General features: G+C 39.7%; 1 protein-coding gene across 13 annotated transcripts in view; it reads left to right on the plus strand.

Annotated features, from left to right (window-relative positions):
- LOC120386326 (E1A-binding protein p400-like) overlaps positions 1 to 14,154 on the plus strand; it is a 64,223-nt gene that overhangs the window by 40,337 nt on the left and 9,732 nt on the right. For 12 of the 13 annotated variants that reach the window (XM_039505501.1, XM_039505507.1, XM_039505511.1 and 9 more), the window contains 18 exons: positions 342 to 453; positions 1,065 to 1,208; positions 2,170 to 2,328; positions 2,602 to 2,685; positions 3,366 to 3,500; positions 3,597 to 3,641; positions 3,732 to 3,885; positions 4,795 to 5,036; positions 5,648 to 5,821; positions 6,053 to 6,100; positions 6,787 to 6,923; positions 7,515 to 7,571; positions 7,674 to 7,752; positions 8,441 to 8,644; positions 10,817 to 10,862; positions 10,964 to 11,073; positions 12,273 to 12,477; positions 13,915 to 14,081. In XM_039505501.1, coding sequence (XP_039361435.1) covers positions 342 to 453; positions 1,065 to 1,208; positions 2,170 to 2,328; positions 2,602 to 2,685; positions 3,366 to 3,500; positions 3,597 to 3,641; positions 3,732 to 3,885; positions 4,795 to 5,036; positions 5,648 to 5,821; positions 6,053 to 6,100; positions 6,787 to 6,923; positions 7,515 to 7,571; positions 7,674 to 7,752; positions 8,441 to 8,644; positions 10,817 to 10,862; positions 10,964 to 11,073; positions 12,273 to 12,477; positions 13,915 to 14,081 — 2,302 coding nt within the window. The remainder of the gene's footprint in view (positions 1 to 341; positions 454 to 1,064; positions 1,209 to 2,169; positions 2,329 to 2,601; positions 2,686 to 3,365; positions 3,501 to 3,596; positions 3,642 to 3,731; positions 3,886 to 4,794; positions 5,037 to 5,647; positions 5,822 to 6,052; positions 6,101 to 6,786; positions 6,924 to 7,514; positions 7,572 to 7,673; positions 7,753 to 8,440; positions 8,645 to 10,816; positions 10,863 to 10,963; positions 11,074 to 12,272; positions 12,478 to 13,914; positions 14,082 to 14,154) is intronic. The other variant, XM_039505504.1, reaches the window with a different exon arrangement.

Raw genomic sequence — 14,154 nt, forward strand, 5'->3', positions numbered from 1 at the left:
GATAAAAGGTGTGTCCTTAAACTGTGTTAGCTAGTATGTTTTAACTAGCATGTTTTACAACTATAGTGTGTTTTTAACGTGTGTTAGCCTGCAGGGGGTGTCTAGGCTTCACCTCAACCGGCTTATGTGTAAAATACAACTTAGTCTGTCTACACTAGAGTTTTAAAATATGTTAGATAAAATGTGCCCGCTAACACTGTTTAAGAATACACATTTTATCCTCCACTAGACAAAGCCCTACAAGTTCAGCTTTATTGTTCATGGTGGCGGCTAAAATTCTTCTTTGATTTCTGGAAACCATGGTGAGAATGGTATAACAAATTCTATGTCATTTTTTCTAGGCTTGTAAGTGGTAATTCTGTGGAAGAGAAGCTTCTGAAAAATGGCACTAAGGATTTGATCCGAGAAGTAGCTGCTCAGGGAAATGACTATTCCATGGCCTTTTTAACACAGGTACTTTTCTATTAAGATTTTTTCATTTTTTCCCCCCGAAGAGATTTCTCGTAATTGATATGACATATGGATCATAAAGCCAGAGGATTAGTAGAAATGTATTTATATGGGTATTTGAGTTAAGCAATCAGTAAGTCTAATATATGTCTCGTTAATACACTGTTCTTAAGATATATTTGGGCCACCTAGTGGTCTGATAATATACTACTGTGCTCAAGAGCTGGGTTTGATTTCAGCCTGGTCTCTTACCCATTGCTTTAATTCTGTGGAGCTTGAAAGGGTAGACGTGGCAATATATAGCTTTGAAAATGAGCATATAAAGTGCAGGCATGGGAAATGTGAACTGTGGGCCCTTCAGAACTCCCTTACAGTACACTTAGTATACAAAGTACACTTATCCTTCTCCACCCTCCTCTGGCAGAAGTGTACTGAAGAGAAAGGAAAATCTTTCCAGAAATATTGTTAGAAAAGTTAAAGGTTCATTTTTCTCTCTTAACTAACATCCTACTTATAAGTTCCATTTGCCACCAAGTTAACTCTGAATAACATGAGAAATTGAATAATCTTGAAGAACTTAATGTACTTTTTTTTCCCTCTGCCTTTCCACCAAGCAAACTATCCAGGAGCTGTTTGAGGTTCATTCTCCTATGGAGGATTCTGGTTTTAGAGTGAAAGCAGAGGAATTTGTGGTACTTTCTCAGGAGCCCTCTCCAGCAGAAACAATCTCACCCAAGGTTGCAAGACCTTTTATAGAGGTAATTGCATAACAAATTTGTCTTAATGGGCATCAGAGGACGAGAGGAGAAAGTACAACAGTATGAGTTGAGTCTGAAATGTCTGCCTTAACTTTTTGAATTCTCACTTTTGAATTCTATTGTTTAGCTTTTTTGTATGAGATTTTCTTCTGTTTTAGCAAAGTTTATAAAACATACATAGCTGAGTATTCCGTTGGAGCTGTTTGGTCTCTTTGCTGAATACATATGTAAATATTTATTGTAAAAATATGCATCATGCGTATGGCTTTTTTGTTTGTTTGTTTGTTTTTAACATATTCAGAATGTAATCAGTAGAATTTCCCTACCCAACCTGTGTGCATGATGTGCAATAACACTAATGGGAGATGAACACATGCACGGAGAGCAGAAATACCAAAGTATTCCGTTTAATATCCCTCTGCAAAAGTAATTCTTAATTCTCCCTCTACCTCTACCTTTTTATAATAGTGTGGCTTTTTATTTCACCAATTTCTTCAAGGTACTAGAGCAATTGGCCTGTACAATAAATTAATTGCTTGTTGTCCTCTAAGTTTGAAACCAACTGGTATCTTGAATTATAGGAGTAAGAAAGCCTGTTTATTAATGGTTGAAAGTAATTTTTGGAAATATTTAATTTTTGTAATGCCGTTATCGTGTGTGGTGTAGGGAGGGCAAGTTTAATGGCGAAGTAGACAGGGTGTATATTTGTGTAGTTTTGATTCAAAATAATTGATATTGGATGTGGGTGGGGCTGTGCCACTATGACAGTACTGAACACTTCTATTGTGAAAGCATGTACTTGTGTAAATTTGTGGCTTTATTTACAATCTTCAGATTGCTCGAAAGCTGATTGAAGTTCATGAAAATCTTTCCGTCGACTTCAGTGGGCTTTGCGTCAACCCTCTGAAGCATATGTTTGTAAAGCTATATTGTATCTTTCAAAACCTCTATTTTTTTAAAGGCTCTCAACAGCATTGAACAAGAAGATGAAGAGCCAAACAAACGTGTACAAGAAGCAGGAGCAGAATCAAGCATAGAACCTTTAATTTCAGAACTGTATGAGCCAAAGTACAATGAAGAGCCCTCGCAGTTGCAGGAGTTAGTTGCTGTTGTGGATCAGGTACCATGACTTTCCATAAACATTTTCTTAAAACAATTGGGAATGTTTAGTTCAAAAACTTCAACTTTCTGCACTCTGACCTTAGAGCAGCTTTTCTTTCTAAGAGCCTGATACTGCTCCTGTTGAAATCAGTGGCAAAACTCCAGCTGACTTCCATGGGGCATTACACCTTAAACAAAGGACGTTTATTTTAAATGACAGCTTTGGTAACCACTGTTTGCATTGTAACTTTGTTATCCTCAGCAATAACTGTCTTCTAATGTATTCCTTTAGCTTACTCCAATTGAGAAGTATGCTTTGAATTATTTGGAGCTCTTCCATGTTTCCATTGATGAGAGTAAACCAAGAATAAGTGAGGTAAGAGATCAATGAATACACATTCTCGTATACTTCTGCAGTTCATACCAGCAGAGATACGTCTTCAGTATGAGTGAAAACTCCTCCGAAGATACTATTATGAGCCTTAGCACCATAGTAGCTAAGCACCTCACAAACATTATTGAATTTTTCCTCCCAAGACCCCTTAGAGGTAGGCAAGTATTATTCTCATTTTACAAATGGGAAACTAAGACCAGGACATTCACATGGCCACGGTCCTGCAAACACTCATGTATACGTATCACTTGAAGCATAGGAATAGTCCCATTGACTGCAAAGGGATTGCTTATTTGAATAATGTTGAGCACATGCATAAATTGCAGGACTGGGGCACAACTATCTTGCTCAAGGTCACATGGGATGTCTGACAGAGCCAAGTAATGAACCCCAGATCTGAGCTTATTTATTCGCAGGCTAACCCAAATGATCCTTTTAAACATCACTGGGGAGCAGAAAACCCCTTATTAAATTTTCGTTAAAGAAATGTTGTTTAAAAAAATGCAGGTTATAATGTTTAAAAAGTGCTCTACCTGAAAATTAGAAATTTCAAAAGAATTTGCCCATTTCCCAAAATGCAAGTTGACATTGTCACTATAAAGATTTTAGTCCATCGGCTAGTACTGTATAGAGTTTTATAAATGGACTGAGTTGTCACTTAGGTGGAATTGAAAGCTGCAAAAAAAGCATGGGAATTTTATCACATGAAGGAACTGAAAGAAAAGGAGGAAAAAATGCTTTGGGAAGAAGAAGAGGAGGAGCTACTTACCTACACTCGGGAGGATGCATACAACAAGGTAATGACTTAGAGATTGTTGTGTTACTTAATAGCTATTCATTCTTGGTGTTATGCAGTGAGTTCACTGAACTATTGTCTCTCTTTGCTTTTATAGGAATATGTCTATGAAGGCCCAGATGGACAAACGGAAATAATGCCTGTAAGTTATTTAGGCTTTAATCTCTTTGAAGAGAAGAAATCTGTAGTTAGTTAACAAATCATAATGACATGTATACTATGTTTTGTGCAGCTTTGGACTCCCCCTACCCCACCTCAGGATGACAATGACATCTACATCGATTCTGTTATGTGTCTGATGTATGATACCAACCCAATTCCAGAGTCTAAGTTGCCCCCAGTGTACGTCAGGAAAGAGCGTAAACGACACAAAACGGATCCATCTGGTAAATATTTGGTTAAAAAAAGTTCTGAGACTTAGCAGCAGAAGGTAAAATTAAATTTTACATAGTGTCGTCTAACAGCTTGCCCCACATAATCGGTCTCCAAAAAAATCAAAGGGTCTGATCATGCAGTTTTTACAGACAGGTTTGAAGTGTCTGAAAGTTTTGTCTGTTTTATAGCTGCAGAATCAATTTCAAAACAGGATGGTCATGAACTATATAACTCGCCTGTAACAGTGTCTTTTGCCACTCATACATTGGGGCTTATTGTTTATTTTAAGATAATTTTTTACTTTGTCTTCCTTTTTACTGTAAACAATTACAATGTCTCATTTCTAAACCTGTTCTTTTAATATAGTAATTAGGCCAAAGTTAATTTGCAATATGCTTAGCTGTTTAAATCATATCACATTATTTATAACGTGAACAATTACAAAAACCAGTGATTTAGTTAAACCAGTGATACTCAGACAGGCTTGCAAGCCGCAAGTGTCTCTTTAATGTGTCTCCTGCAGCTTTTGCATCGCATGATATTAAAACGCTGTGTGATTTAATTATTAACCGGTCAGAATGCTTTTACTGTGTTGTTAATGAATTAAGTTATCAACTTGCAATAAGTTATTAACTTATTTGCTGTGACAATAAATATAATATAGTACCATAGTAAATGAAACAATGAATTCACACTACTATGGCTCTTTTGGGTAATGTTGATCACGGATTTGGCTCTTGAACCACTGAGGTTTGAGTATCACTGAGTTAAACAATACTTTTTAATAGGTAGCCTTTGGTTTAACCTACAGCCATTTGTTTTACTCGCAGCCAGATAGTTACTACTGATTTGTATGTGTTGCTTGCCTTAACAAAATGCCCTCTTTTACGATCTCACTGAAGATGGCATCACTTTTCTAGCTGCAGGTAGAAAGAAGAAGCAGCGCCATGGAGAGGCTGTTATTCCTCCTCGATCACTTTTTGACCGAGCCACTCCGGGGATGTTGAAAATGCGACGAGAGGGCAAAGAACAGAAGAAGAACATACTGTTGAAACAGCAAACACAATTTGCAAAGCCTTTGCCAACTCTTGTCAAACCAGCTGCTGAGGCTGGACAGGACAATCCTGAGTGGTTGATTAGTGAAGACTGGGCACTACTACAGGTAAGATGAACCCTCTGCTTTCCAGTCTCGTTATTTTGCTATAATATAGTTACTAACTTCGGACGTGGCTATTTTCTGACTTTATCCCTGCAATGTTATTTCTAGTTTCTAGGGGCTAGACTGGCACTTTGCAGTCTGTTCTGAGTCAGGGGCTGCTACAGGAAATGATCAGGGACCAAACCTGTGACTGTCTGTCTGTCACAGTTCCGTGCCTGTTTTCCCTTTGCTCCACAAAGGAAGTAAGCTGCACCAGCCCTTTTCCTGCCCATCTTCCCGTACATGCCAGATCAGTTGTGCTGGCTGAGGCATTAGAGAATGCAGCTGAAATTCTGTACATCTGTGTGGGAGGGAGAAGCTTCCGTCAGATGCTTCATGTTGTAACCAATATTGTGACAAGCTTGTGCAGGGGGGTAAGAGCACCTTATACTTGATTATTCCTCTGCACAGGAGTGCAGACTGGTTCTCTAAAAGGGTCTTTTGAGGTTAGCCTGAGAATAAGATTTCTTTATGATTAAATTAATGGCCTGACAACACATACAGAAAACATTTAGTTTAGAAGTGTGTGATGGTTTTATTTGTCACCCTGAATTTTGTACCTTTTGATTTTCCAGGCAGTGAAGCAATTACTGGAACTTCCTTTAAACCTTGCTGTCATGTCACCGGCGCACACACCCAATTGGGATCTTGTTAGTGATGTTGTTAACTCATGTAGCCGAGTCTATCGCTCACCAAAACAATGCCGAAACCGATATGAAAATGTCATTATTCCAAGAGAAGAAGGAAAAGTGAGTTTGTTGAATGGTGCATCCTTTTGAATTTCAGTTTGTAGTGTTCTTTTTCTGAACTCTGTAAACACATTTTTCTTAAATATTTCAGCAGTATAACTGAATAACTTTTAAAAGTATGTAAGAGTATCCTTATTAGGATTTTCACTTATTTTGTGATTGACTTTGAAAAGAAAAAGCACCTGAACAAAATCTGCCACAAAAGATCTAACTTTCCTTTTTGCCTTACAGCTAATGTACGAAGCTAATCCTAAAAAGAAGACAAAAAGCATTTATAAGGTGTGTATTGGAATTCTTTCCAAATCAAATCTAGACGCTGTGGTATTTAGCATCAGTAGAGATGGACAAATGATTCACAGAAGATCTATATTGAGTATTTCTTGAATAGTGAAACAGCAGTTAAAATTCTGACTCTCTTTTCGGATTTCAGCACCTGTAATTAGGAGCTAAATTGTAAATCTCACACACAGTTTTGTTGTTTCAGCTTAATCACTAGTGAGTATTTGTCCACTTCACAAAAACACCACGTAGTTCATCATGATTATCATCATAGTACTTAACGTTTATAATAGCACATTTCATATAAGAATTTAAGTGATTTAGAATTAATGAATTAATCTTAAAAAACACTTGCGTAGTATAGTATTATCCCCATGTTACAGATGCAGAGACTGAGTCACAAAGCTAAGTGACTTCCTCCAAACCATACAGCAAGTTACATGACAGAACTGGGAGTAGATCCAGAAGTTCTGACTTTGTCCTGTTTTCTGACTAGTAGTCAGGCTTGTCTCTCATTTGCAGTCGCTGCTCAGGAGAAGCCAAGTACTGGAATTAAAAAGGGTGTTGGAGAGTAACATAGCTTTGTTAGGAGAACTGTGCTGTGGTAATTTTACAGTACTTGTATGCGCTATGCATGGCTAGGTTTTTTTTAAATGTAAAGGTTTTTTGTTTGTTTTTATTTTTAGACCAAAAATAGTCGTCCGCTTCGTACCAATCAGATCTATGCCCAAGATGAAGGTGCAACCCACACTCAGCTTTATACTAATCATTTTGAGATGATGAAAATGATTGCAGGAAAGAGAAGTCCACCAATCAAACCCCTGTAAGTAAGCTAAACGAGGATATTTCCTATTTCACTGTATACTAAAGGTGCCCCCAGCCTTTTAAATATAATTATATTCTCAACCACTGTCCCAGCCAAGGACCTTTTTACTTTCTCATGTTTGTGATGCAAACGTGCTCACATGCTTTTCTGCTTAGCTGTTTGTCTCTCTGTTCTTGAACTCTTCCCCTTTCCCCTATTGTCCTGTGGCTGTGAGGATGAAACTGATATCTGTTCTTATGTGGGTTAATTTTAGGTCTTTTTTTGGGCAGGCGGTGGCAGGGGGGCAGAGAATACCATTTAAGAGAAGTCTCCACCATACAGCACATGTTTTTTTGCCTAAGCTACAAAAATCCTGAACTCATAGTAATATCTTATGCTTATTTGTGTGGTACCTGCCAGCTACATTTATTTAACGTTTGCTGTAAAAGTCTATCTTAATGCATCCATCCAGGTATGAGCATTAGTGCTGCTGGGAATGCCTGAGAAACATCATCAGAAATGCAAAGCGTTACCTTACAAACCATATAAAATTAAATGTTTCTGCTCAGGTTTTTTTCTCTCCAGTAATGTAATTTTGGTTAATTTCAGACTTGGCATGAATCCTTTCCAGAAGAATCCAAAGCATGCTTCTGTGCTTGCAGAAAGGTGGGTAGTCACTGTGTCTTAAAGGGTTTAAAAATGGCTTAAAAACTGGGATTTTCTTTTAAAATGTTCATTTCTAAATTCTTTTACTGCTTTTATTTCTAGTGGAATCAACTATGATAAGCCACTTCCTCCAATTCAGGTTGCATCCCTCCGAGCAGAGCGTATTGCTAAAGAGAAAAAGGTACATCCTATATCTCAATTATATGAACTGACTGCAGTAAAAGCAATCAGGTGTGATGCCCTTCCATCCTGTGCCTGAACTTACCAACATTGTGTCTGTTTGCTATGAGTGGGTAGTTGTAATTTGTGGTCGTTAAACCCATATTACTTCCTTTTACTTTTGAGCTCAGTCTTTTCCTGTTCGATATCCTGCTGCAGCAGTAGCTCACTAATTTCTGTATTCTAAATAATGACAAAATAAAATTGCACTAGAAAATGAATAATGGGACTGTGACATGAGCTGACTTCTAAGGGAAGTTTGCCACTATAGTGGCCTGCACATGCAGTGTTCCAGTCTTCTCTTTAGTTGAGTTTGAACATCAAATTCTTGAACAGGAAGTTTCCTATTGGCCTATCTTAACGTAATAGTATTCACAAGCACCTAGGACTCTCTTTTTTTTTTTTTGAGACACACTCAAAAAGCAACCTACTTCCTCATTTTATTGTTATTCATTCTGTAGCCCCCATTCATATTTTATCCAGTAAGAGCTGCCCTGCTTCATCAGCTAATGTAAGGGCAGACTATAGAGAGCATACCTGGACATCGGTTACTAAGCATGTGGGTGGCTAACTCCTGACTGAGCATGGAAGGTTTGTTATATGTGCTGTTTTGAAGAATTTACTAAACATATTTCCTTTAAATTTCGCAGGCTTTGGCTGAACAGCAGAGGGCACAGCAGCAGACAGGCCCACAGCCTCAGCAGCAACAGCAAGCTGGCCAGCAGCAAACTCAGCAATCAGCTGTACAGCAAGCACAAGCTCAGCCTCAACCACAGACTCAAGCACAGGTAGTTCAGCAGCCACAGGCAGTGGTACAGACTGCAGTAACTACTGTGGCCAACACAGCAGTATTGGTAAGAAGGGAAGCCTTGCCGCTTCTGAAGCAGCGACTTCAGTTCACTTATTAGGATTCCTTGGAGAATTCAGACTAGGATTGAGAGAGTAGGCTGTGGTATTCTCTAATGTGAAAATGTCATCAACAAGGATCTCAGCCAGTACAACTACCTCTTCATCTCAGAAATCTGAGCAGATACTGGCATGATACATGAAAAAAAATCATCCAAATAATTTGGGGATTAGAGAGGCAAATAAACTTCTCTGTAGTTTAAAAAAAAAAAAAAATCCATCTACCTGTGGAGATGTTTTATCTGGCGGAATATGGCACAGTGCAGTTCAAGAGATGCATTTTCTTTGTGGAACTCTTGTTCCTTTGCTCAGTCAGTCATGTGAAACTTCTTAGGATGACTTAGGGTCTTTCTCCTCAAGATCACCATTCAAGTGTCAGAGTCCCTGGAGAATCACATGATGAAATTGTAGGCTTTCTAGTGCTGCCTCTTTCTTCAGCCCATCTGTTTGCTGGGTCAAAAGGAAGATGAGAGAAGAAACTCATTTATGACTGTTACAACCTATTGTATGTGACAGGTCTTAGTTACAGACCAGTTGATATATGTTAATCTATAGAGACTGTAGACCAGATTTGTTCCCATTGATGTAAGAAGTTGACACCAAGCAGTAATTTTGCCAAGAGATTCTGTTAAGCAGCCCAAAACCAAAAGGTTGTGTGAAACAACATACACTCTTGGATGGGAGGTAGGGGCTGGGGAGGAGAGAGAAGAACTGGTATAACACACCGTGACCCTGATCCTGCAATTGGCTCCCTGAACACAGGCCCATGATATGTCCTCTTAATTCAGTGGGGCTCTGAACGAGCTCTTGAGCTTGTGCCAGTGGAACTGATAATAGGATTAGGACTGATGTTTCGAAGGCTTCAGATCTTGTGTGTTATAGTTAAGGCTAAGATTATGTCACAGAGGTCACTGAAAGTCACAGAATCTGTGACTTCCAGTGACCTCTGTCACACTGGGGCCTCCGCAACTTACCAGCTGCCACCACTGGCAGGGGTCCACCCTGCAGTGTCTCAGCCTTCGTGAGCAACTGCCCCCCCCCCCCCCCAGCTTCCAGTTGCAGGGATAGGTGCGGAAACTATGGGTGCGGGGGGTGCTGCAGCACCGTAAGGTCTTATGTGGGGCTCTGCTCCCAGCCCCGCACACCGAGTCCTGGTCCCATGACTCTGCTTTTGGCCCCGTACACAGCCTCTGGCCCTGTACTCGAGGGTCCTGGCCGCCGGTCCCGCCTCCAGCTGTGGCCCCAGCCTCAGCCCCCTTACCCCTGTCCGGGACTCCCCCCAACCCTCCACCCCCTCAGTAGACACAGCCCTGCTCCCGGCCCCAGCTTGGGAGGGGTGGAGGAGGGATATGGACAGGTATAAGGGAACTGGCTTTCAGCACCCCCACTATTAAAAATGTTTCGGTGCCGCTGGTGGCAGCAGCAGAGGGATCCTGGAGCTGCTTCGCGGCCGTGGGTGGGGGTCCCCCCACAACTCCCACCTGCTGCCACCGGCGGCAGAGGGACCCTGGAGCTGCTCAGCAGGCGGTGGGCCCCTACCCCCCACCCCCAGCTGGAAGCGGCAGAGGGACCTCGGAGCTGCTCAGCTGCTGGTGTGGGGGCCCTCCCACAGTTCCCCAGCCTCTGCCTCTGGAAGGGCCTTGCCTCCCCCTGCTGCTCCCAGCCACTGGGCAATGGGGTCCTTACAGCTCTCAGCCACTGCCCATTTTGTCAGGAATGTTTCTAGTAAAAGTCAGGGACAGGTCACAACTTCTGTGATTTCTTGTTTATTGCCCGTAACCTATCCATGACTTTTATTAAATATATCCATGACAAAATCATAGCCTTAGTTATAGTATGCATACAGTGCTGATTTAATTTCATTAGAAAAGAATCAAAGTACCACAGCTCTGGGAGAGAAATGAATATATGCATATATAGCTGTACATGTGCTACATGGTGAACTTAGACATAAGTATCTATGCACTTTATTATAATATTTTTAAATAAATTTAGGCAGCTATCTCATTCTCACGATAGGGCAGCTATATTATGTTAAACAGAAAAGTAGTTTTAAAGACTTGCACTAAGTTGTTTTCCAGTTTTTCTCTGAAACATTATTCAAATTGTCTTCTAAACAGGCTGGCACAATCAAAACAGCAGTCACTGGGACAAGTATACAGACTGGTAAGATGTTTTAGTAAAGCACTGGGGCTGGATGAAGAAATACAGGAATACTTTTTTTTTTTTTGGTATTAGTCTCATGTTTTTCTTGGGTTTACTTTCAGCTACTGTGAGTGGGAATGTTATAGTGAATACAGTTGCTGGAGTCCCTGCTGCTACCTTTCAGCCTATTAATAAACGTCTGGCTTCACCAGTTATACCTGGGACACTGACAGTGAGTAAATTTAAGTAGTTGTACTGTAATTTAATTATTTTTACTTGCTGATTGTAGCAGCACAATCAGTTTCTAACATTTAATTTTTTCTTAGTTTTATGTATATAACTCTGCCCATAGCTAACTTCATTTAGTCTGGTATATTCTTACCAGTCTGTATATTGTCCAAAGAAGAGAATGATGCAGCTAATGGAAATGTGTTGCATAACAAATATTGTTATAAATGAGACACGGATACACAGAATAATAGAAATTAAACAGGGAAAAGCCTTCTTAGATCATTCAGCCTTTACCTCTGCCAGTCCATCTCTGATCAGTGATTCTTTTTTTTGAAATACACACAAACAAATCAATGTTGATAAATGCGAAGTAATTGGAAAAGGTTCAGAAAAGGGCAACAAAAATTATTGGGATAGGGAACAGCTTCTGTATGAGGAGAGATTAATAACACTGGGACTTTTCAGCTTGGAAAAGAGACGACTAAGGGGGGATATGATTGAGGTCTATAAAACAATGACTGGTAGGAAGTGTTATTTACTCTTTCTCATAACACAAGTAGTAGTGGTCACCAAATGAAATTAATAGGCAGCAGGTTTAAAACAAACAAAAGGAAGTATTTCTTCACACAACGCACAGTCAACCTGTGGAACTCTTTGTCAGAGGATGTTGTGAAGGCCAAAACTATAACAGGGTTCAAAAAAGAACTCGATGAGTTCCTGGAGGATAAGTTCATCAATGGCTATTAGCCAGCATGGGCAGGGATGTTTTCCCTAGCCTCTTTTTGCCAGAAGCTGGGAATGGGCGACAGGGGATGGATCACTTGATGATTACCTGTTCTGTTCATTCCCTCTGGGACAGCTGGCATTGGCCACTGTTGGAAGACAGGATACTAGGTTAGATGGACCTTTGGTCTGACCCAGTATGGCTGTTCTTATGTTCTTATAAACAAGACATCTAAAACTGATGAGTGCAAATGGGGGGAAATTCACACTTGAGTATTATAGTTAAGGGCTTTCAGTTCAGAAAACTGAGAATGAGGTGACTGGGCAATTATTAGATAGACTGGAAAGGTATGTACATATTTGCCTTTATTTATGACATTTGTATCTTAAAAATATGTCCTCTGTTTCCAGAAGGTTCTATGGTTTTAAATGTAAGTTGAAAGTAGTGAAGAATAATGTTTTTTTTTCTTTCCTTAGACTTCAGGAGGTACTTCTTCTGCTCAAGTGGTACATACTCAGCAGCGAACAGCAGCAGCACCTGCTGCATCAACAGAATTGGTGACCATAGCATCTACCCAGGGTGTTCGAGCAGTAACATCTGTGACAGCATCAGCCGTGGTAACGACCAACCTAACGCCAGTACAGACCCAGGCGAGATCCCTAGTGACTCAAGTTACGCCAGGTAATAATTGTGTGGTGATTCTTTCCTAGTGTACTTTAAGTGCCTAAACTTCCTGTAGCTTACTTGACCGTCTCAGCCTCAGAATATTGGAGTCAGACTTCACCAGCAGTGTCCTCGTTAAACACTGCTTAAAACTTTTAACCTTCTTATCCTTAGTGCCAGAAATCACATTTTCTTCCATTAAGTTTTACTAAGTGCAGAATAGAGAAAATACACTAATTGGTTCCTAGGCACTACCTTAATCAACATGCATAATAATTATATGCAAATACAGCAAATTCAGCTTCATTGATTGCTTTTGATCATACCCCATTTTCAAGAAAGGAAAGTATTTATTTGCTCTGTTTATGTAATCAAGAAAAACTATTTGCAGTCTGTGCTCATTTAGTCTTAGTTTGAGCTAGCCTTTATTGTTTTATGCCCCTTGTAATAAACAGCATAAGCTTACAAAGCAAAGAAAATAGGGTCCTCTCTCTCTATAGTTTTCAGTGTCATATAAGTAGTTGGATGAAGTGTGTGTGTGTGTGTGAGATTGATTGATTGATTTCCAGTTTACCCCAGAGTTTATACTAAATAGTATTAAGCAATGTTGTGGCACAACATCTTCATTAGACTTCTACCTATAGTTTATTCAGACATTACATTAAGACAGAGTGAGTATTGTTAGAGGAAGTATAGTGTAATGATTAGAATAGGGGACTCATTCTAGGACTCCTGGGTTCTAATCTGATCTCTTATGTACTGTTCAGTTCTATTCTGATCTCTTATTCTGATCCACTCTGTACTTTGGTTTACACATCCATAAAATGAAGATGCCTCACAGGGAGAGGGAGGGCTGTTGTGAGTCTTGTGAAGTTTGTGAAGCTGTTGAGACCTTAAAATGAAAGATGTTACGTGAAAAGTACTAGTGCAAAATTGCATGTATTTTAACATTTGTAAGTAGATGTTTGTTTTTTCTGAATTAATCCAGGAGCCAGGTAACTCTAAACTGTTTAAGAGGATTTTAACATAATCTTTTGTCAGCAGGGTCTGGGGTTAGCTATCATTTACCTGCTAATATGAGATCTCTAGCAGCCAACACTGTACGGACATTAATGACTGATACAGAAATAAAGTTGTGTATAAAGCAATAAATTGGTGTAAAACGATGGATGTTAATCTGAGTCTTCTAAATGGGTTTGTTTAGCAGTAGAGTCACACAGATTAGTTATACTTTTTGTTTTGCTAACAATGATCCTATTGCATTCCTGCTTATGTAGTTCATTTGGGCCTCCCTACCTAGTGTGTTTCCTTTAATCTAATCTTGAATCTCTCCTCAGAATTAGTGTAGCAAATAAGGACAGGTTTAGCTATTGTACTAGAACTTTTTAAGTGAAGTTGATTAAATTAATCAAATGTTGGAACTTTCTCTTCAGAGCTTTTTTGCTTTATTTGCAGCTACACCAACAGTTCAACTCTCTAGCAAAACAATCACACCTGCTCAATTCCAGCTTCTCAGGCAGCAGCAGCAGCAGCAGGCCACTCAGGTGCAGGTTCCACAGATTCAGACCCAGTCTCCAGCCCAGTCTCCAGCCCAAATAAAAACTGTAGGGAAGTTATCACAGGTGAGGGAAACATTCCTAAGATGATATGAATGCTGTTCTTTCCTGTTTCTTTAAACACATATCAGTGATGTTG

The sequence above is a fragment of the Mauremys reevesii genome, linkage group 18 (assembly GCF_016161935.1).
Source record: "Mauremys reevesii isolate NIE-2019 linkage group 18, ASM1616193v1, whole genome shotgun sequence".
Classification (NCBI taxonomy): Eukaryota; Metazoa; Chordata; order Testudines; family Geoemydidae; genus Mauremys; species Mauremys reevesii.